Source organism: Tympanuchus pallidicinctus, unplaced genomic scaffold (genome assembly GCF_026119805.1).
Source record: "Tympanuchus pallidicinctus isolate F22 unplaced genomic scaffold, pur_lepc_1.0 scaffold12, whole genome shotgun sequence".
Taxonomy (NCBI): domain Eukaryota; kingdom Metazoa; phylum Chordata; class Aves; order Galliformes; family Phasianidae; genus Tympanuchus; species Tympanuchus pallidicinctus.
Genome location: NW_026294637.1, coordinates 17,272,740 through 17,296,116, shown reverse-complemented (window position 1 = coordinate 17,296,116; position 23,377 = coordinate 17,272,740). Strand labels below are relative to the sequence as shown.

The 23,377-nt window shown below is 43.0% G+C and overlaps 1 protein-coding gene across 10 annotated transcripts in view; it reads left to right on the top strand.

The window, feature by feature from the left end:
• The window catches only part of PEAK1 (pseudopodium enriched atypical kinase 1), a 95,896-nt gene extending 79,934 nt beyond the window's left edge, over window positions 1-15,962 (top strand). For all 10 annotated transcript variants that reach the window (XM_052672517.1, XM_052672523.1, XM_052672520.1 and 7 more), the window contains 2 exons: window positions 639-1,387; window positions 8,741-15,962. In XM_052672517.1, coding sequence (XP_052528477.1) covers window positions 639-1,387; window positions 8,741-9,892 — 1,901 coding nt within the window. In that variant the 3' untranslated portion in view covers window positions 9,893-15,962. The remainder of the gene's footprint in view (window positions 1-638; window positions 1,388-8,740) is intronic.
• The last annotated feature ends 7,415 nt before the right edge of the window (window positions 15,963-23,377 follow it).

The following is a 23,377-nucleotide window of genomic DNA, read 5'->3' as shown; positions in this document are numbered from 1 at the left end:
GCTGTTAAATTACAGTGTTTGCCTGGGAATTGTTCTGTTCTACCTTGTGAAACAATGCTTTCAGCCCCTTTAGCACATTTCAAATCAAAGCGATCAAATTCCTTAGAAACCGTTATGAGGATATATAAAAAAGATGACTTCACTTTCTAGAGAGATGTACCTTCACAGAAATAGTACACAAAGCCACTTAGCAGCACCCTCCCATCGCTTCAGTCCATCGGAATAGGAAGTAAAGGATCCCATTACAGATGTTTGGCTGCAGACGGAACCAAGGGAGGCTGAGCATAATTACTGAAACTGAAATTGACCGGAGTGCCAAAACTCATTTTTGGGTTTTGCTTGCACATTTTGTAATTAGTGCTATGTGATATAAAATGCAAGCACTGTCAGCACTGGAACTGATCTTAATACCCATACCAAGGTCAAATAAAGACTGGCTCTGTGTGATAATAGATGCACAGTGCTGACTTAGTCATTTTGCTTTCTCATTAGTTCATCATTTCAGGTATGTATTCAGCTATTCTCCAAATGGGAGGAGGGGGTTCTAGTCAGCTTCTTTCTTTTCCCTTCTTAAATTTGTTTGCAAAGTGCAAATATGAGCAGCAGATGCAAAGCACTGTTGTTTTCTTACCCCACAGGACAGTCCAGAGCAGCCATGATACCTCCGAAACAGCCGAGGCAGCCGAAGGGAGCTTTGGACGATGCCATTGCCTTTGGAGGAATAGTAGAGCAGGAGACATTGAACAACTTACAGCCAACACCGCCTCCACTGCCGAAAAAGACAATTTTGAGAGCTAACACAGAGCCCAGTCCCAGAGATCTCCAGAAGCAAGCTCTTGAGAACAATCTGTGCATTGTGGCCAATCCCACCTATGACATTGACACCAACTGGGAAGCGAGCAGCGCCTGCTCCTCGGTCAGCTTGGAGCTCAAGGCACTGGACAACGAGTCGGGAGATTCCTTGGACAGGCCTACAGAAAAGTTAAGGACAACCACCTCAGCAACTAACAGTGTTTCCAGCCTAACCACTATCAGTATTAAGGACCGCTGTTCCAATAGCATGGAGTCTCTGACGGGGAGACGTGTCTCGCAGTCTAAGCAGAGCAGAGGTGTCCAGAAGCCACAGAGGCAAGCACTTTATCGGGGAATTGAAAATCGAGAAGAAGTGGTAGGTAAAATCCGAAACCTTCACACCGATTCGCTGAAGAAGCTGGCACTTAAATGTGAAGACTTGTTCATGGCCGGACAAAAAGACCAGCTGCGATTTGGAGTAGACAGCTGGTCGGATTTCAGGCTCACCAGTGACAAGCCGTGTTGTGAGGCAGGTGATGCAGTTTACTACCCGGCTTCTTATGCAAAAGATCCTCTCAACAATTATGCAGTCAAGGTAAGAGGTGTTTTGAATAGCGGTGACCTTAGACATCAGCGACAGATTGTAGCAACAGTAGCCATAATTGCACTGCCCCCAGGTGTGGTTGGTCCTACAGCATTACTTGTAGTGGTGCATGAAAAATAAGAATCCCAAGACAAAGGGACAAAGGCTTTTCCTTCTGTCAAGAGCCGTGTCTGGAATTCGTACCTGCTGTTGAAGTTTCGTCTCTTTTTATTGCAACTCCAAAATTATTAAAAGAAGATCAGTGCAATTCAGTCTTTAGCATGGTCGTTGTTCAGTGAAATACTGAAGAGAAAGATGTATTAATTTAAGACTGGTCAGCACTTTTCTGGGAACTTGTAGTACTAAAAATTCACCCGCACGCAGATTAACCTGTGTTGAAATACTAAATCAGATGATAATAAATCAGCACTCTTAATTATGGAAGACTTAAAATTTTTCCACTTTCAGAGCCGTGTAGTTTTAAATGTAAACTCCAGATCTGTATGTTTTTCTGTTGCCATACTGGTTCTTAAATTGTCACCATGTCGTGACCAGCCTTTCAAAATCTGTCTGGCCATCAGTGTTGCCCTATGAACTATAGCATGAAAATGATAAGAAAGCTGAGCTTGTCCGTTTCGACTTTGTTGCCTTTTGCTAAAGAAACAATTGATTTATGATGAGGTGGTTGTTCAGCAAGTCCATGAAAGAAGTGAGATTTACTGGACTTACTGCTCTGTATTAATGAATAGTTGGCAGCTGTCTCGCTAGGTGTTGATACTTCATAGGTTATATATTGGTTATTTTTTCTGAGCTCTGCCTCTCTCCAGTTCTCAGTGTTTATGGGGTAGGAGGACAGTGAGAAAGACAGCTGAGAGTCATGGGTCTGTTAGACTTCCTGTATGTCCTTGAGCAAATCACTGAACTCCTGCCTCCTCCTCGTTGAAACTGAGATAAAGCAGTTATTACCCAGCACAGGTGTGAGACATAAGTCATTATTCCTCATAGAGCACGTTGGCATTCTCGGAAAGGTGCTGTTTTAAAGGAGCAAAACATTGTTTTCACTCCTGCATGACTGCTTACAGGAAAGATAAGTGAATAACAGAAAGGTAAGGTTGTTGCAGTTGACACCTTCATCTGAAAGGGCATTTTTTCAAGGCAAATTTGTGGGCACAGTCGTTTGCATTTCTTTAGTAACCAAGGCTCTCTTCTGGGAAAGATTTGAAGTTCGATATGGATGCTGTGTGATGCCATGCCCAGTGGTGCAAAGCAGCCGAGAAAAGATCATGAATAAGATGGTGAATTTATCTGCCAATCTGGTCTGGTTGCAGAATCGAGTTTGGTGTTACTCAGGTTCTTGTCGGTTTGCTTTCAGCACAGTGATACAAACAACATTGCTTCTGGGACCCAAAGTTGTAATTTTCTACATGGGCAGGTTTGGGTTATCTCTACGATTCCTCTTCGTACAGTGTGTGTGTGCCTTGAAAGTACAGCCTGACAGGCAGGACCTGTGCTTTTACTTAAAACTTTTAAGCAGAGGACAGGCACCTTGTACAAAGCCAGTAAGGCCAGAGCATGGCAATGTCATGCACTCAAATACTATATATTATAAGTGCTGTATTTTTTCCACATGTTTTGTAGTTCTTGGACTACAAAATTGTGTCATAGCATCCTAGATGTGACAAGCATGAGTGACGTATCCATCACGGCATCATTCAGCTGGAGGTCACAGTGAGCCGTTTGCTGTCATGTGAAGATGAGAAGTTATTCTGGGAAATGCCCTGCCCTGCAGTTGATGTAATATTGGAAGATAGTCTCACTACAGACACCCTCTGATTTCTCCACAAGCCAAGCAAAGCCCACATACAGGATTACTGCTGTATTTTCATTTTCTCTTTCAGATCAGGCTCTCTTTTGTTCTATGCTTCTTTGGTAGTTGTTTTTATTACTGCATTCTCTATGCTAATACACTGAATTGCATTGCCAACTTTAAACTACAGCTAGTGGATTTCTCCCCTTACGATGAGCTTCAGTACATTTCAACATTGTTTTAACATTTGTTGCTGAGTTCAGCTTTGATTTTTTATAAAATCTCCTAACAGGTTGCTCCTGTATCACAGGGATTGTTCGAATTCAGTTTCAACAGATGTGCCAGATTTACTATCATGACTATTTTTGGTATGAGTCAAATGATGTCATCATCTGCCTCAAATAAATGCATGTTTCTGTCATTTTAACCCTCTTGCCCCAAAACAGAAATAAAGGCAGGATTGAGAACCAGTTTCCTCTACGAAGTGCACTGGACATTCCAGTTCTTACAATCCCTAAACAGACTTAATATGGCAGCAATATCCCAGGGACCTTAAAAAAACAATAATAATGCAATTACGCAGAATGAATAATGGTTAGACAACGTGAATTACTGTGCCAGTGCAGTGAAGGAAACAACTTCTACTTTCGATATCAAACTCTCAAGGAAATGATAATGCAATGTAATAGGCACACATAGTAATTATGGTTCAGAGTCCATGCAAATGTAAGGAAATCAAAGAGCTGAGGTTATGGCCTTCACCACATGTGGTCTGGCCATAGGCATGTGCTGCAGTGCGGGTCAGGTAGGATAACAGGACTTGCAAAGGTACAAACAGCTCCAAACAAGCAATTAAAATATATATTCTTCTGATTGCTTCAGGGTGGCAGAATTTCTTTGTGAGTGAAACATTTCTGCTAAGGTTCTCGTTCCGTGTATAAAGTGGAGCAGTGCAGAAATAAATAGTATTGGCTGACAGCTTCCCAGTTGCACTGGCAATTATATTCCAGTTATATTTAGTTTGTCACTTGGTGTGCTGAGATTTGGTGGGTTTTTTTGTCGAGGCGGTTTCCTAGCGGAGCCTGCAGAACTTTTCTCAAATGTCACCCCAGAACGTCATGCTGCAGATCAAAATAAAGCCACCCACATTAAACTTCAGCCCCTTCCAAGATCAGTTCTAATAGTGCAGAATTCTGCGTTCTGGCACATCATTAAAAAGTCAAAGCTCTGTTTCGAAGCCAGATCAAGAAAATGAGGTCAATCAGAGATCAAACTGGCCTCCTCGGAAAGAAAACACTGTGCCAAGAACAAGCTATCAATTTGGGATTAGCGAGCTTTCATTCTACACAGAATTTCATTTGCAGTTGTCCCTGTGTGTAATACAACAGAGCAGCACAGATGGTGCAGCCTTTGTGATCTTCTGTGTTTCTCATTTTCAGCACTTGTAAATTCATTTCCCACAATATTCATCTTACTTTAAATTCACCGATGCCCTGTAAAATGCACAGGACAGAGTGGAAATGAGATTCCCTGCTGGTGAAATGGAAGCCAGCCTATGGCGCAGTAGGCTACAGGATCCGTAATGGAAAAATAAAAGCTAATGCAGAACAAGTTTTAAAAACTCTGAAACATTAAAATGTTGCTTCTTTGTGAAGCAGAAAAAAAACAAAAACAAAAACAAGAAGAATATTGAACTGGCAGGATATAGAGAATTTTGTCCTGTCCAAATAAACATGACCAAAGTTTGGTTGCTGTGGATGTACTGAAGAGAAGACCAAGACATACCAAGTCTGAGATCACCTTGTGAGACAAGTCTGTAGGGCCAGACCACATACATCCTGGTTCCTAAGGGAGCTGGCTTATGTGGTTACTGAGCTGCTTTCCATCATATTTGAAAAGCTGAAGCTGTCAGGTGAAATCCCCCATGACTGAAAAAGGGGAACCATCACTGCCATTTATAAGAAAGGGAGAGATGAGGAGCTGGGCAACTACAGACTGGTGAGCCTCACGTCTGTACTTGGGAAGATGGTGAAACAGATTCACCTGGAAGACATATCAAGGCACATGAGGGATGAGCGGGTGATCTGAGATGCCAGCATGGCTTTACCCAGGGCAGATCATGCCTGACCAATGTGATGGCCTTCTGTGAAGGAGTGACACCATCGGAGGACACAGGGAAAGCAACTGGTGTGGACTCCTGCAAGGCCTTTGTCATGGTTTCCCACCACATCCTTATCTCTGAACTGGGGGAAGGTGGATTTGAAGGGAAGATCATTCAGTGGATAAGAAGTTGGTTGGAAGGTCGCAGCCAGAGGGTTGTGGTCAATGGCTCGATGTCCAGTTGGGAAGATTTAGATTAGATGTCAGGGTAAGTTTTTCACTGAGAGAGTGGTGAGGTGCAGGAACAGGCTGCCCTGAGGGGCTGTGCATGACCCATGCCTGGAGATGTTCAAGGCCAGGTTGGATGGGGCCCTCTGGGCAACCTGATCTAATACTTGATCTAGCTGTTGGTAGCCCAGGCTGCAGCAGGGAGGATCAGAACTTGAAGATCCTTGAGGTCCCTTCCAACCGAAGCCATTCTGTGATTCCATGGTACCAGCGAAAAGGGAGGTGGAAAATTCCCATTCCTTCATACTCATATCTCTCTGCCTTCTTGCATCACAAGGAAGGGCTTTTTACTGACATTGCTTCACCTTTTGAACAACCAGCCCATTATCAGCATTAGAAAGAAGGCTTGCCAAACTCAGGTCAGCCTCTTTCTTCATAGCTTAGAAAAAGTAACAGGATTTCTGCATGCATTTTTTTAACAATAGGTGACTGGAGCAGACAAATCACACAAAGAAAACTGGGTTGGATATTAACTCACACTTTTGAGATAGCATTAACCATCCCCAACAGAAAAGCTCTGTATCAGCTTCTTTTGCAATTCATCACAGTCTTGTTAATGAGTTGTTAATACTTGTTAATGAGTCCATCAGATTTCACAACCTGGCCCCTAAATGTTTTCAAAGGTAAATATAGACTTTGCTTACCTAACTTACTTTGCTTAATTTACTTTGCAAATTTTAAATCTCAGTCATTCAGATTATAGTTGTAGATGATGGTGGGGTTGTTCCAATACAAAATGCAAAGGCTTGTGTTATTAAACATGAATGGTATTAAAGGCCAGCATTCTGCTCTATTTCAAATTCAGAAGATAAAGCTCAGAGTATGGAGTGCAACACAGAAAACAACAAAGTAGCACAAAAAGTTTCTCAGCCCTTATTTTTTCTGATTCCATTTGATCTAGTGAAAGTCAGTGAAAGAAATTTCATTCTACCAGCTTAGAACCGATCAGTAGGAAAATAATTGTGTGTCTCCACTGCTTGCAGCACATTTCCCCCATTCTAGTAAGGTATTAATACAGTGAGAATCTGAATTCTGCAGTCTGAAGGCCCAGTGCTTACCTGGACTGCATCTGTATTTCAGCAGGAGAATGAAGAGTAATCAGACACTTAAAAGCTCATCACATTGCTGCTGGTCCTTCTTTCATTCACTGTTCCATGAATTCAGACAGGTGTCTGATTCATACTGCAGTCTGTAGCTGCTGTTTCCAGGCAGTTTAGCTTTCCATTCCTGTTTGTCAATTACAGAACATTTAGTGTACAAACTTCAGTGTTTGTGGAGTCACCAATTTAATCAGCCTTAAATAAAGCAGCTGCCTTTTCCACTTCTCACATCGTGTTGTTTGTAAACAAAAAGCAAGAGGCAGGAAATACATCTCTAATCAGATTTCAGCTTTCTTGTTTCAGTAGATACGGTGTGCTTGTTCATGTGCCCATATACTTGCATGTATTAAACAAGGGAAATGAGAGAAGTGTCCAAAAGCTGTCGTTGTTGGGCATTTGTGTGATTACAGTTTGTTTTTATTATCTTCTTTAACAACAGGATAAGGATGGGAAAACTGTTTTCATAAAAGCAGTCACTTCAGTATTGATTTTAATCAAGATACCATTTAGTCTTCTAATTGCTGTTCTGTTGATACAAAGATGACCTCTAAAAGTCCCTGCAGTAGGAATGGAATTAGCATCTCCATTTTTGATGGAGTCTGAAACAAAATCTCTTATTTAAGAGCTGGTGCTGGGGGACATTTGGCTGTGCTGTGGATTCTGACTGTATAATTGACAGTGATGTGGAGGATTTTTGCACAACAGTAACAGTGGAATCAGTGAGTTTTTCACCCTGGGAGGGATAACAGTGATTATTATATATAAGGTTCTGTTCTCCTTGGTGCTGGAGAAGTCTTAAATGAAAGAGAACCCAGAAAAGAGCAACAAGAAGCACAGGGTTAGGAATAATGCTAAGAGTAATGAGGGCTGGCTGTTTTCCAAATGCAGAACAGTTACATTTTCCTGAGTGTGAAAGTGCAATGTTAAACGGTGGAAATCAATCATTTTTAGTATCAGTTAGGACAGGAGAATCAGATTGATTGAAAGTAAAATAGAACTGAAAAGCAGGGGAAAAAAATGAGAGGAGATAGAGGACACCTCCCTTCCAGGGTGCCATAAGTAGGCTGGGAAGGCATTTCATAGGGATGATCCAGCTGGCAACATACAGCTCTAACCTTGGAAAGGTTAAAACATGCACTTACAGGCTCTGAACGGTCTCGGTGAAGTTAGCAGAACTGTGGTTAACATGCAGCAGTCAACACAGATGAGTCTCTGTCTGTGGGACTGCAGTTTTGATGAGTAAATGCCTTAGAACAGAGCCCCCAACAGAGGCGGTCCAGTGGCTGTCATAAGGAGATTGGAGCTTCAAGTTGTTACGACAGTGCACGCAATTAATAAGGATAATTATGGTGATTGTGTACATATCAAGATCTTTCTGGGCAGCAATGAGATATGGCTTAATAGAGCAAAATGTCAGTGTGTGCTTAGGATGCTGACAAATGATTGAAAGCAGTTAAGGTACCATTCTCTAATGAGTTTGCTGAGCCAGAGCAAATCTCTCCGTCCCCCCACACACACCTGACTGAAGAAATGATGTGTTAGTGTGTAGGATTTCAGTTTCCAATTACAGTGGGCAAGGAGCATGCATCCAGTTATTTAGCTCAGCTGATAGGTGGTACTTGTTATGCCACTCTGAGTCATGCAATCGTCTGATGTTCAGATATTCTGTGCATATTTATTTATAAATATTGCTATTATTTTGTTGTTGTTGCTCAAGCTTCATACAAACCTGAGGGGAAAACAGGAAATAAAATTGTATGGATAAACAACTGACTGTATTGTAGGTTTCACTGCAAAGTTACCATGTATCAGCTGCTATTCTGACTGGAAGCACAACCTGCCTGAATTGTATTTTCCAGGCAGTATTACATGCACAGGGTGCTGCTTGCACATATTGATCTGCAGCTCCAAATCCAATGCAACACATTCATGTGCCAAGGTCAGTTCAGCACAAAGTGTTTCAGTTCTGGTATTATTATAGTGCTGGACTGTAGACGCATTACAAAAAGGATATAGAATTTACAAATGAATCGTTATGTTCTATCTGTTGTGTTTATTTTCTTCCCCCAGATTTGTAAGAGCAAAGCTAAGGAGTCCCAGCAGTATTATCACAGCCTGTCTATCCGGCAGAGTCTGGCTATCAACTTTAACATCCAGCAGGACTGTGGCCATTTCCTTGCTGAAGTGCCAGTTCGCCTCCTTCCATGGGAAGATACCGATGCACCGGAGGTGGAAGAAGAGCAAGAAGAAGAGCAAGAACCTGAGCATAAGAACGGAGGCGCTCCTTCCAACGCAGAGGCTTCGCAGAAGGACAGCTCAGGTAACCAGGGGACCATCAGCAAGCCACGCAGCCGTGTTGTGGTCATCACACGAGAGGTGCCGTACTTAACAGTGGCGGATTTTGTGCGAGAGTCTGCTCCTCGCCATGCCAAAAGCCCGGATTTATATGAGAGGCAGGTCTGTCTTCTCCTTTTACAGCTGTGTTTGGGCCTGGAGCACCTGAAACCCTATCACATCACTCACTGTGATCTGCGGCTAGAGAACCTGCTGCTGGTTCATTCTAGACCAGGAGGCAGCCCTCTGAGCTCTGAGTCCGTGGAGCCCAGTCCCAACACTGCGTGCCCAGCCAGGTTAATAGTGAGCAATTTCTCACAGGCCAAGCAGAAGAGTCATATGGTAGATCCTGAGGTCCTACGGGATCAGTCCCGCCTGGCTCCAGAAATCATCACTGCGACGCAGTACAAAAAGTGCGATGAATTTCAGACTGGCATCCTTATCTACGAAATGCTGCACTTACCCAATCCCTTTGATGAGAATCCAGAGCTCAAGGAGAAGGAATACACTCATGCTGATCTCCCCAAGATCCCTTGCCGTTCCCTCTACTCTCAAGGGCTTCAACAACTTGCCAGCTGCTTGCTGAATCCCAACCCCTCTGAGAGGATCCTGATATCAGAAGCCAAGGGAATCCTTCAGTGTTTGCTTTGGGGTCCACGTGAGGACTTGTTCCACGCTCTAAGAACATCTTCCAACCCAGCCCGGAAAGATGCTGTACTTCAGAACTGGCTGGACATCAAAAGGACGCTGCTGATGATAAAGTTTGCGGAGAAGTCCTTTGACAGGGACTGCGGAGTGATTCTGGAAGACTGGCTGTGTTGTCAGTATCTGGCTTTTGCCACTGTAGACTCCCTTCATCGCATTGTGAGAATCATGCAGCGGCACTAGTTGATAAGACCTGCTGCTTTTTACAAAGCACCTCCAGCCCAGCCCTGGCTCCAGCCTGCCCTAGGGCTCACACTTTGAACAAGTGTTTAGAAAAAAGGCCTAGATGTCAAAGCCAGCAACTCTGAGCAAATAGGTTCTAATTGGAGAGATTGCCTCCTGTACCCAGTATGACAGAACTTTGCTTTTTTGCCAGGCCTCTTAGGGATTCGTTTTATACATATGACTGCATTTGGATCAGACACTTTGTAGCTAGATAAATATCTGGATGAAAAGGAGAGCAAACTTCGATACCACTATTTCTATAACTACAGTAAACAAATTGCCCTCCTCTTCTGGGTAGTTTCTGCCAATTCTGTATGTAGCATTGGTAGTGAATAGCAGAGATGAATTAGTTGTAAATGGGAGATGGATGACCCACATTGCCCCACTGCTTTCATTCCACATCCCATGCGAAATTTCTTGGTCCCCCACAGCTGGGCTGGACTCTTCTTTCCTTTGGGCTCAACCAAGTGGATTCTCCTCTCTCTCTTACATTTTATGCCTTCTTTTTTCCTTGCAGATGTGGTTGTCCTGCTGATTGCACCCCTGTCAGCAGGCAATAAGCATCTGTGCTTTGTTCTCTTCCCTCCTCTCCGTCTGACACACTGCCTACCCACATCCTTTCTAATCTCATCCTTGATTTCAGCAATGTTGCCTTAATTGGACTGTTATCCTTGGCTTAAGACCTCTGCATTAAAAAGCAGAATATGCACACTTAGTCTATCCTGTTTCCCCTACTTGACGCTCACCAGTCTGGACAGCTGATGTACTGTAGCTATAACCACATTTATACCATAAAAATACAACACATGGTGGGCAATTGAAATTCCCCTTCCGTCATAAAAGGCACTAAAACCTGACTTGAAACGGACAGGCCATGTATAATCTTCTCTGACAATCACTGCTATGAATTGGGGTCAAAAATAACAGCCACCTCTTCTGTTTTATTTTGGTTTGCTCTTGTCACTTGTGCCATATTGCAAAGTGGGACTGAAATTGGCTCTGCTGGCATGTTGGCAGGAGATAGGAGTGTTTGGAGCTCGTCTGCATGTAGCTAACAGGCCAAATGGAGACACTTTTACTGCAGACACAGTTCTCTGAAGGGTAAAAACAAGGGGCAAAAACAGTGTTGTTTAATTATCAAGGGAGCTGTTAAGTTTGGCAGCCACAACTAACAGCATCGTGATCCGTTTTTCCTGCAGCGGTGTTTGGCTGCACTTCTCTTGTCTGCTGTAACCAGTGCATGCTCATGTTGCTGTAGACAACACCCTGAAAATGGCACGTTGTCAGAACAGCTCAAAGATCAAAGATTGCAGACGGGGTTTGGGACGAGAGCAGGAATTACTGAGAATAAGAAGCAAAATTTGAAAAAATTCAACCTGAAGGAGCTTTGCGTTTTTAGAGACATCTGCTGACTTCCTTCCCTGACCCAGTGGCTGTTTCCTCCAGAACCTCTGCAGTTGAACAGACGGTGTGTTTGCTCAGTATTGCTAGGCTCTGAATTGCTCTCTGAGTCGCTCTGAAGAACTCATTCGGATGTAGAGGAACAAGTGATGCTGAATATTCTAACCCAGGTGATGGAAAGCAGACAGCCCTAGTTATGAGCCTGTGCTTCTCTTCTATGGATCTATGTGCAATTCTTGTATGTATTTTTTAAAGCTGTATGTTACAGTGTTCACTTTACACACCAGCCTTTACCGGATGCTAGATCTGCAGCCCCTTCCTTTACTTTCCTGGCACATAAATGCAGCTATCCATGTGTTCCTTTTATGGATGGATGTTTCATTCTAATTGTTAAAACTGTGAGGAATCAATTCACTTCAGCCTTGAAACAAATAGCCACTTTATACAGCGTATGCATGCTTGGACCAGATGCATGGAAACGGAACAAACAGTCCTGCAGGCTTAAGGTCAGCAAAACTAGCTCTGGATCCACACCATTCATTTGGAGGGGTTGAAATTTCTGTGTTATTCTCTGGCATCTCTCAGAGCTAAGCTGAGTACTGTGTAAGCCTACGTAGATTGTGCTGTAGTATGTAGACAGTCTCTGTGACCTTTCTCAAGACTTCTTGAAACTTCTGATTATTATTCTTGTGTTTGATTCACCTGTATCAGTGAAGGATCAGGCAAGGATAAGGGTAATATATTTTCACGTGAGATTTTTTCTTTCTTTTCTTGGCAAGAAGGCAAGGATGGCAGCATTGACGGGGGAAAAAAAAAGACTGTGCTTTAAAAGCCCAAGTGCAATGTATGTAGTTGAGATGCTTCGCTGCATCAGGAAAGAAAGTTTCTATACTACTGCCGAGCAGCTTGTAGAAGAACCTTTACAAAGAATCACACACACGTTGGGTGCAGCCCTGCTTTACCTGGAGACAGGAGGGCAGTGCCCTCACGGCTTACATACACCGAGCATGACAAGCCACATGCATCCTATCTGCTAGCTGTTAGTCGCAGTGCTGAGCTGAGAGTAGGGCTTCGTGTTCTCTGTGGTCTGGTTTGTGTTTGTTTCATAGTGCCTGCGTGCACATAACTTCTCACCCAACTCATGTAGGCTGTTGGAGCAGTTCTTGGACCACTTGTCATTGCAGGGGGCTCGTTCCTTGAAGCCAGTGGGTTTCTGTGTTTTCAGATTCACTTTCGTGTCAACACACACATGCAAAGTGGAATTTTGAATGTTTTACAACCATATGTATTTAAAGCAGCGGGTCCGAAGCCTTTGTATCTCTAGCTATCTAATTTCTGTTTGTATTTTTTATGATGAACCAATACTCATTTTAACTCTGCAGTATAAGCAAGCATGGATAGATGTTCACTACCCATCCCTTCTTGTGCAGCACTGGGTAAACTTTAGCAATTTGTAATGTTGTGTGTGTTCTCCTTTAGAGAAGTCAAACACATCCTGGCCTGAGGTATTCCTTCGGGGAGCTTGAGGCTGACTTTGCAGGTGTGCCCATAACTCTGATGCTGGTGATGGTAATGTTTGTGATGGTCCTTCATCCTGGCAACAGATATTGCCACGTAAATATCCAAGAATGTATGCATTAAATTGATTGTAAACAGATCCTAAGAATGCTACAGCATAATTGCGAAGCAAAAGGAAAAAATCCCCTTCTGTTTGCAGCTGAGATCCTGTGTACAGCAGGAACAAAACCCCCGGCTGTGCATGTTTGAACTCACATGGATACGTGCACAGACCTTGAATTTTTTAGCAGTCGCACTTTCAGTTGAGCTCAAGAAATAGGAAGAGCTGCAAATCTAAGATAGCAGTATTGATTGTAAATATATATTTTTCTATTAATAAAAGCTGTCATTCAGATATTTTTATCATGAACTCTAAAGAGTTTTCCAGTGGAACTAACATCTGGAAAATCACGTGCTTGCTTGAAGAACTATCATGAGTGGTTTCTGATCTCATTAGAGCCATTAAAACCCTCTCTGATGTTACAGAGAGGGCACAGTGATTGGATTCACAACATGTAGTGCCTTGTCCAGAAACTCAAACGAAGCCGGTCAGTTGGTGGAAATCTTATTCTTCTTGTAATAGCCCTATAAATAATACTGCCCACGTTAAGATGCAGAAAAAATAAGTTAATTAATAAAGTAAATGCTGTATTTTGTACGATACTGAGTTGACCTATCCAATAAGATCTGTTTCTGAAGTTGCAGTTAGGTGAACAGGTTCTTCTCAGTTGCTTGTTGTACAGCATTAAACCTGATTAACAACCAAAACTGTGGGCTTTCAGGTCTGGAACTGCATCTGCACAGGGAGAACAGGACGAGTCAATTGGTTAGACTGACGGCCGCATCAAAACAAGCCTAATGCATTGACAATCTCAGCTCTAGGAGACGAGGAGCTGCTTTAGTTTGGAAGGAGCAGCGAAGGTAAGGTGTGCTGATCCCGAGGGCAGTAGTGGATGTGCTGCACACCGTGCTCTGTGGATGGAATGTATGCCTCTGGTAAAAGAGAGGTTCTGAATAACCTACCCCTTGAGATGTAATGGAGGATGGGTTTGTTCTGTCTTTCTTACATTGAAATTACTTATTCCTCAGATCCGATACAGTCAATATGCATAACCAGGTGAATATGAAGAGAATCTATCAGCAAAACCTTACCTAGAAATGTTCAGGAATGAGAGTATCCAGAATCTTATTTTGGAGCCTCAGCAAGGTTCAGTGCAGAGGCCTGATCTCTCTTCAGTATTCAGACACGATGAAACCAACAGCACAAGCTAGGATGCTTTGCTGCTGGCCCACAGACAGGAACACACAGCGTTTACTCAAACACTCCACCTTAAATCTGGTGTGTTCCACGCATCCCGGCAGCCCCCACAAGGTATGAATGAATCATTTTGACATTTCAACACAGAGGAGTTCCAACATTTTAGGAAAAGATATTATTTAAATAAATCAGATGTGTGTTAGTGATCGGCCACTTAGAGAATTGATTCAGCAGCTTTGCACCGTAGGGCCGTAACTTTAGCATATAAAAGTAGTATTTGCTGCTGAATTAAGATGTATCTGTTTCTCTGGTGCTGAGAAGCCCCACTTAAGTTAATATATTTTGTTTGTAATAACAAATTCATGGGGACATATAAATTAAATAGTTCTGGTTTTATTTAAATCAGTTGCAGCTTTTCTAAGGGATACGATGGTAACTGAATCAAACCGTTTAATGCAATCTCCTTTCCTCTTTACTCCAAACAAGAGCTAAAGCATGCTCCTCTGTGCAAGCAGTGCACGACCATTTCTCAGTGCGTGAGCGTGTGCTCAGCTGTGGTTTTGCAAAGACGGTCTTGGTTCTGCTACAGCTCCTGTAAAACCTACAGCACAGAGAGCCTTCAATGCACGGCACAGAGGTGAGATGGTGATGTGGTGACGTGGTAACGTAACATCAGAGAAGGGCAGAGTTAGAGTTTTTAATGCCTGTAAGAATAGGCCTGTGGAGATATTCTGTGGACTATCATCTGGATTCCAAACATATTAAAGGAATACAAAGAAAACGCTTTTCAGAAGAAATTCTGGTAGACGTTCCTATGGATTTTACTATTCACCTGGATGCAGTATTTGAAGGATGGTGGTTTTGAACAGACGTAGAATGTAATTTAAATAATTCCCTGTAAGCCTCCTTATTGGTGCTCCACTCAGCATTTAGTTGGAAACCACAGAATGCTTTCAGATCAAGCAGAGTCGGCAGTCAGAAACGAAACACTCAGCATACCTGTACAGAAGCATATTCCCACTCTATAGAATGTGAGGATTTGGATTGTACTTCAGATTATGAAGATTTCCTTTTTCATAAACCCAAGGGGAAAATTTCAGGGATTTACGAGATGCTGGAATTTGTTTATTTTTTAATGTGGAAGAAATATATGTTCACATATATACATAAATACATACAAGTGCGTGCAGGCACATTTATATGTACCTATGTATGTATATGAATTTTTGTATCCCAAAAGTATTCTTTGCCCCCTTTAATCTGAAAATATATATATTATATATCGTATATATAATATATATTTAAGATTGTGTAAGTTTGAATACAGTCATTTCATAAGGAACACCTCTTCAAAAATGACTCGGGCCTCTATTTATCATTTGGCTTGTTGGTATTGGAAAGCTTTGCGGTTGAAATCCTTGGGTTTTTTTCTTTTAAAACTTAATTATGCTGAGCATCTAACAATATGTTCTTGTCTTTAATAGAAGGGGAGAAATTATTTTTAAATTAGGGGTTACAAAACGGATGATCTTTTATAAGCGAGATTTCTTTAAAATCCCTTGACTGAGGGATTTGTTTTTCTTGAATTTGAACTCCATTCTTGTGGGTAATTTGTATTTGGAATTCCTGGTTGCATTGCTTTATCTGGTGCTTCATATCAACATGTACACATTTTTATATAAGCATATAAACTTCAAGCCTTCCTTTGTGATCAGGGGCAGTTACACTCTGGTTTGCTGTGGTACTTTGCTGTGTACTCTGTGGCATTCATGTTACTGTGTAAATAAACTAGTTTTATTACACTCCAGCAAACATCACCTTCTCTCATTTTTCTTCTAGGTAGTTAGCTTAGAATTCACATCTCTGAGGAAAATGCACATGGCAAGTTGAGGAACAGATTGTGCTCCAAGCGAAGCTGTCTGGTGGGCAGCAGCAGATGGGTGTGAGTGCTGGTGATGCAGCTTCAACTGATGAGCAACGCCCGGTGCCTTGGGCTGTGCTGCAGTGGGGCTGGGGTCCCTGCTCCCAGCACAGCCACCATGCTGCTTGCAGCCTGTGCTGCTCTGTGCCCCAGGAGCCTGACCACAGCTCCATCCGGACAAGTGGCAGCAGCAGCAGCTCACAAAAAAGCCCTGCCAGCAGCTGCTGCTGATCGAACCACTTGGAAGGCTCTCTTGGAAGGAGGTGACCTGGCACGTTAATGACAGGGGACACTGAGCCAAAGTTAGCAGTTTCCCCGGAGTGGACAGGGCTCAGCTGATCTGATGAGGAGTAAAATGGCTCTCAAGGAAATTTTTGTATGCTGTGACCGTGTGGGATGCCTTCAAGGCACTTGTCTGCAGTGGAATTCATTTTGTGTCTGATCTGTTACCTTGAAGCATACAGCCTGATGGAGGGTCTGTGAAAAACAGATGGGATCGTACGCATCTTCCATGCTCATGCAGACACACATCAGCAGCAATGAGATGAAACAGCTCAATTTGGTACCCAGACCTGATAGCAGCAATGGTAGCTGCAGATTGCTAATTTATTAGCATAGCACAGATGACACCGTATACATTGGAGCAATGCTGTGGTTCTGCATGACAATTGCACTGCTCATAAGTATTAAAAAAAACCAACATCCTGAGGGCTCAATTCTTGCTGGAGCTCCAATGGCTTTGTACAGGTAATGTCATCGATTTTGGTGGGATCAGAATCAGTCTTCTGTAACTGCTATGTGCCATTTCACAACCATTCCTCAGACACCGTTTCAAAGCCTTTCCAAACCAGCAGAAGCTAGAGTCCTTATGCTTTTTAAAAATACAAAGCTGACAGATTCCAGAGATGCGAGTAAATACGCAACCTGTTCAACAGCCTGACCGATTTTGGCTTTGCCAGAGTAATCCCCATTCACCTGAACCAAGTGCCATGGACTCAGCCAAACAGATTATGCTATTTGCAGTGGCGATCACCACTCTGGAGGGAAAAGATACTTAAAAAGTTACTTGTCAAGATCCATTTGAACTTGAATCAATCCAAGCTCTGGTAGATGTCCGTAAGTGGTCACAGACTGGCATTCTCGTTTCAGCTTGTGGCAGGCATGCACAGAAGGGAAGCTAACAGACACTTGGTTTAGGCTGATGCAAGAATATTTCTTTCTGTTTTTTCACCAGCTCGGAAATTCACCTTAATGGTAGACTAAGTCACTAAGGACTTAGTTTCCATGTACAGCAAACTTGACTTTGTGTTCCAGAAAATCTTCATGCTCTGCAGGGTTCCTTTTTTGCCCAACTTAGTAAGCGTCTGTGCTGCTACATATGAATCATGCCAACCTCCTCGTTACCAGCAGTTTTAACTGGTATTACAGAGGCACAGCCAGCTCACGAGGCACGCTAGCAAAGTTAAATACTTGTTGCAATCCATACTGCAGAGAAAGGATGTGGTTTCGATTCAATTGTGAGCTAAGACTTATAGTTCTGTGGATGAAGATGTGCGTTAAAACAACAAGTTGGGCCCTCAAATCTACTGACCTTTAGTTGGCATCTCAGAAGGCAATGCTACAGCCTGCTGCTTAGCCTGGCTGCTTGGAGCCAGGTTTGCTTGGAGGTGGGTTTCTTGCTATCAGTTCATCTTTTTCAGATGAGAACACAAGCAAAGCGAGGAGTGGTGTTTGTTGTCTGGAAAACTGGAAAACAAGACATTGGTGAGCCACTAGGAGAGCAGCTGGAGGGCTATGGAGCACATTTAGGAGTATTAAATCAGGGAACAAAATCATGGCCATTGAACGTTATCTGTCAGCATCTTAACTGTTGCATCACACACACTTACAAGACCTGTTTGTTTTACTGTCATCAGGGTGTTACTTTGTCACACTGCAGCAGGCAGAATCAGGACATACAGTTACTGGAAGAAACTGACAGTTATTTAAGGTTAAGCCACACAACCCTTTACTAGATTTTATACTCCAAAAAGGTGAGGACTGGGAACAAGGAGCTCGTTGCAAAGGTATGTACCACTGTTTCGTTTTTTTCAGTACCAGCCAGACTTAACCATAGTCCCTGTTCAACAAACGTGAAGCTGCTGTCTCAAGCAGTGCATGGTGTTTTATAGATGTGCCATGCCATTGGCATCACCTGAGGCAGAGGGATCCAGATAGATCTGAGCACTGCACAATCATCAGCGGCATGAAGTTCAACAAAGGTAAATGCCAGGTTCTGCACCTGGAATGGAGTAATGCCAGGCACAGGTACAGACTGGGAGATGAGAGACTGCAGAGCAGCTCAGCAGAGAGGAATCTGGGGCTGGTCGACAGCAGGCTCTGTATGAGCCAGCAGTGTTCCCTGGCAGCCGAGAAGACAAACCATATTGGGGTGCATCAGACAGCACAGCCAGTCAAAAAAGGTGATTTCCACATTGGTGTGGCCTCACCTTCACTACTGTGGGCAGATCTGGGCTCCACAATACAAAGAGGTCCTGAAAGTGTCCAGAGGGAGACAACAAAGATGGTAGCAAGGGATGTTCTGTGAGGAGAGGCTGAGGGCACTTGGATTGCCTTAGTGTAGAGAAAAGGAGGCCAAGAGCTTTGTTCTCTACAGCTTCCTGAGGAGGGGAAGCGGAGAGGGCAGCGCTGGTCTATTCTTCCTGGTATCAAGGAGAGGACTTGTGGGAATGGAGCAGAGCTGGGCCAGGGGAGCTTTACAGAAGGTGTCAGAAAAAAATGTACCATAAAGGTGGTCGAACACTGGAACTGGCTTCCTAGCACAGTGGTTGATTCTCCGTGGTGGAGAGTGTTCAAGAAGCATTTGGATAATGCCCTTAATAATATGCTTTAACTTTTGGTTTGCCTTGAATTGGTCCATCAGTGGGACTGGGTGATCTCTGAAGGTCCCTTACAACTGAACTATTATTCTGTTCTACTGTTCTGTGATCTGTTCTGCTGTATTCTGAGGCACCTGACTTGCCACCTTGGGGCTGGGGAGAGCCCATACTCCTCCGCTTAGCAGCATGCTGCCATTTAAAGACAAATGCCCCAGGGGCAACCTAGTTATAGGTATTAATATCAGATCCTGTTTGTTATTTTTTTCGTGGTTTCATTGGACTCTTAATGATCTAGATTAACTGCAATGAACAGCAGAAGATTAACTTAAAAAAAAAATCAAGTTTTTTTTCCCAGTAGTTTATCTATAAGAAGCAAACTATTAGCTTTGCAAAATGTAAACCAAAATGCAAAAGGACATAAGAGTTCTTCTAAAGAAAATGGCGAATTACATCAAGATAATAAAACCATCTGAGTTCCTACACAGGCACTAAATTTATATCTGGAGATGGGCCAGTAGTCTGCCCGCATACAGCCACTACCTCAGCCATCTGCAGAATGCCCTGTAACCCGTGGAGCTAGTTATGCAGCTTCTGCTGTCCAGGAGAGCAAATTTCCTACCAGGCTTTCTCCATTTTGTTACTGAAATGAGGTTTATGCACTGCATGACTCAGGGTCACACATTTGTGTTTGCGCAGATGCTATTGCTGATGTGGCTATCACAAAGGTTTGCTTAGGCTTGAGAAAAGGAACAAGGTGTCAGATGGTGTTCTGGGATGCCACATGACAGTTTTTCTATTGTAGTAGTTATAGATGTTATAATCCACTGGTCCATAAAACCCAGAGCTTCACCATTCCTGCCGTTCTTGCAGCGATGAATCATTCCAATCATTTCCCTGTGGCGTGAAGCACTTCCCTCCATGCAGATCACTTTGAAGACTTCTCTCATCTCTCTCCACAAAAACCTCAGCATACAGTCCCACTCTCCTCACAGCTGTGAGATGGTTTTGGTCTCTGTGTTTTTCAGCTGATGTGGCACAAAATGAGGAAACAGGAGTAAGGATGTGGGCATTCTGTACAAACGTCAGAACACGTCTTACCTCTAGTACATCAGCACCCTATTTGCTTGCCCTGGGTAGGCATTTCTAAGCCTACAGCCTTGGCTTTTGAAAATTCTAGATGTTCGCATTAGACAGTGTGATTTATTTTTTAGGGATTAGTCTGTGTTTATTCAACTCAACATTTCCTTTGCTGTTTTTGTCCATTTTCCCAAATAATTCAAGTCCATCTGGAGTCTTTTACAATCTCCTGCTATTTGTGCTCATGTTGGAAATATCTCACTTGGTGATTAATCACTTCTTCCTGCAAAACAGAATTGGAAACATTTTACTTAGACTAGTTTTTGGACACAGTTGTCTGTCTTCTCTGAAGGATTTGTACTTGTTACCAAATTTTTGTTCTCTATGATTAAAAAGGTTTTCTTTTTTTCCCACTCACTAGATGTAAAGTAAGAACACAGTTTGAGTTTTGTGCTGAAGGGGAAAAGGATACAAGAATACTGAAGCATTTACTGCATCTACTTGCATGCTACTCATCACTGATTCATAACTGTCCTCTATGACCTGGGAGCCTCCATCAATTTCCATCTAACTCTAATGATTTTTATAGAATTATAAATCAACTTCATCAATTTTAATAATAGCTGCTTGAACAAGCTGATGACAAGATTACAAAGCCCCTTAAAAAGAAAGGAATTCAAAGCTATAGCACTGGAGTAACAGACCAAGCTGTTCTGACATCCATTCCAGCCTAAATAGGCATCCAGGTTTGGACTAGAACCTTGTGTACTCTGCCACTTCACTGTCTTCTCTCTTCCAGTGCAGTGTCAGTGCCTGTGTACTGCGGGAGCCTTGGAGCATTCCTCCTGCTTGGAACAGCCCTGTTCCCCAGCACCACTGAACAGCCTGACTTACAAGGAGGCAATGGGAAAGGGGCCTCATCAACATCAGTACGATGTTGGCACACCATTAGAAATGTGTGCATCAGTCTATGGGCTTCCTAAGCCCCTAATTATTAACATTATTACCTTGATGACTTTAGGCAGCCTACTGCAAGCTTCAGAGTCCCTCTGTGATTAGCACATGCCATTCCTGTTACTCCCAAGAGGAACACGGTCCCTCCTGTCATGGTGTATGGTATCTTTCATTACCAAATCAGTGCAAAACGGAGCCCAGTAAGAGCTCTGGGAACACAGGCAGAGAATGAGGGCATACTGGAACACAGCAGAACAACACCTTGTAAATCATTTATTTCCTACTGAGTAACTTGCAAAATAGCAAATTGTCAAGGCTTTTTCTTCTGCTTTAGTCAAAAGGCAGACTCTAACAGCTTGGGTTCCTTCATACTGTGCTGGGTACCGTTCCAACACTGATGCACTGGAAACATGCCATCTGCTGACCATGGGCTCCATTTAGCCTGATTGCTCAGGAGCAGACACAGGGGAGGTGGGTGAAAAATAACCAGTCCCAGTCTCCTCTGGAGCTGCTGGCTGACAAGAAGGGCTGTCATTCCAATGGTATTGCAAAGTTACACGGAAAAGAAAAGACAGTGGACAATAAGCTACCTACTTTAGACGTTTTCAAGGTGATATTTTAAGAAAGATGCATCACAGTCCCCTTAAAGTATATGTGTGTCAGCTTCTGTCAAACACCATCAGATCTGGCAGCCCTACATCTGGCAGCTCTCAGGCTCCAGAAAACTGGGGGACTTAGGAGATAAGGCAGCCCAGGAGATCAGAGAACTGGCCAGTAAACATGACTGCTGACTTCCCTGTGAGCTGGTATGAAGTGGCTGCAGAGCTGCTCCACGTTACTCAGTGTGCCCTGGGCCAGGACTGTGCCAGAAATCCATCAGCACAGATGCAGCAGATACATGGAACATCCCATGAACGACGGCAAGTGCTTTGATTCTCCTACCAGCTGAACAACGAAGTGGCTTCATACACAGAGGCAAAAATCTCTTAGCTCACAGCCCCAGAACACACTGGACAAGAAGAGTTACTTTCCCATAGATGGGCTACCAGGCAGGCAGGTTTCTGCCTGCAATTGCAGAAGGAGCAGGCTGGAAACGATGCAGCCAGAGTTCAGTGGAGTTACACCAGCTTACACTGCTAAGCATCTAACCTATAAATCTTATTAGTAAGTTTAAATAAGCCTAAGAGGAAATGATGTTAAATTTCCCACAGACCTCATTCTTCTTGGAGTTCTATCAATACTCTCCCTGCTGGGCTGAACCTGTCACCCACGGCTGCGCATCTTTGAGGCTTGTGCCAATAGCAATCACTGGCAAAACTAACTTTCTGCAATACTTGCTTTAACACTGCATGTCTTTGTAAGGCTTTCTTTTCCTTTTTCTCTTTTCCTTTTCTGCTTTGATTCTTCTCCAATTTTTTCTGATCGGTTATTAACTGAGTGCTAGCTTATTGTCACTTTGTAATCAGATATCTGGAAATACCTGCCTAAAACAGTCAATGCTGATTAAAAGGAAGGGTGGCCATTGCGTTGCTTTTACTATGAACGATTTAGGTCTTGAGGCTGAGACTCGAGGAGAGCTCAACTTAACAAGGGATTGAATTAAATGAGGAACACCTGATGGCAACATTCCCTGCATCTTCAAAAATGCCAAAAGAAGAACAGTGGCATGGTTGTGAATCTATGCTATCCCCTGAAAAGGGAGGAAGAACAACTTGTTTGAACTGCTTCTGGAAAGCGGGCCTTATCCCCATTCTATTTAGATAAGTGCTAAAAATCCATAGCAATTTTGAAGGGGGATATAATATAATAGAAAAGATCCTATCTGAGTAACAGCTGCAGGGTCACTGCTAATTGCTTATTTTATACTAGGCTGGATTTCTGATGCTCTTTTTGTTAGCCCACACCCAACTGCTTACACAATTGCTACTGACAGAATAGGAGACATAGGTGCACAGAGCTTCTGAAAGCAAAGCCACACTGTGGTTGCAGGCAAATGTAATGTAGTCTTCCAGTTATTAAGATTGATTTTTAATCATTGTATTTTTCCACACTTCCCACCCTGTTCTAATGGAGGGTATGATACGATACAACTTGACTAGTTTCTAACTTAGATGCATTTACCAGTTCTAAATAGCACAGATTAATATTTCAAGCTTGCTCTATAAAGTGAGCAGTCGCTTGGCTCAGAGCGTTGTCTAGGCTGAACTGATCTCCACAGTTTTAAAAGTGACCTCTGTGATCCTGCTTATCCTTCTAGTCATCAACAATCCCATTGCTGCTCCTGCCCTGAGTCCAACTCATCGCAGCAGTCCTTGCGTTGCACTGCATTTCAGTCACTTCAGTGAGATGCTGAACTGCACTTGAGAAATACTTCAACTGACTTCAATTGATTGTTT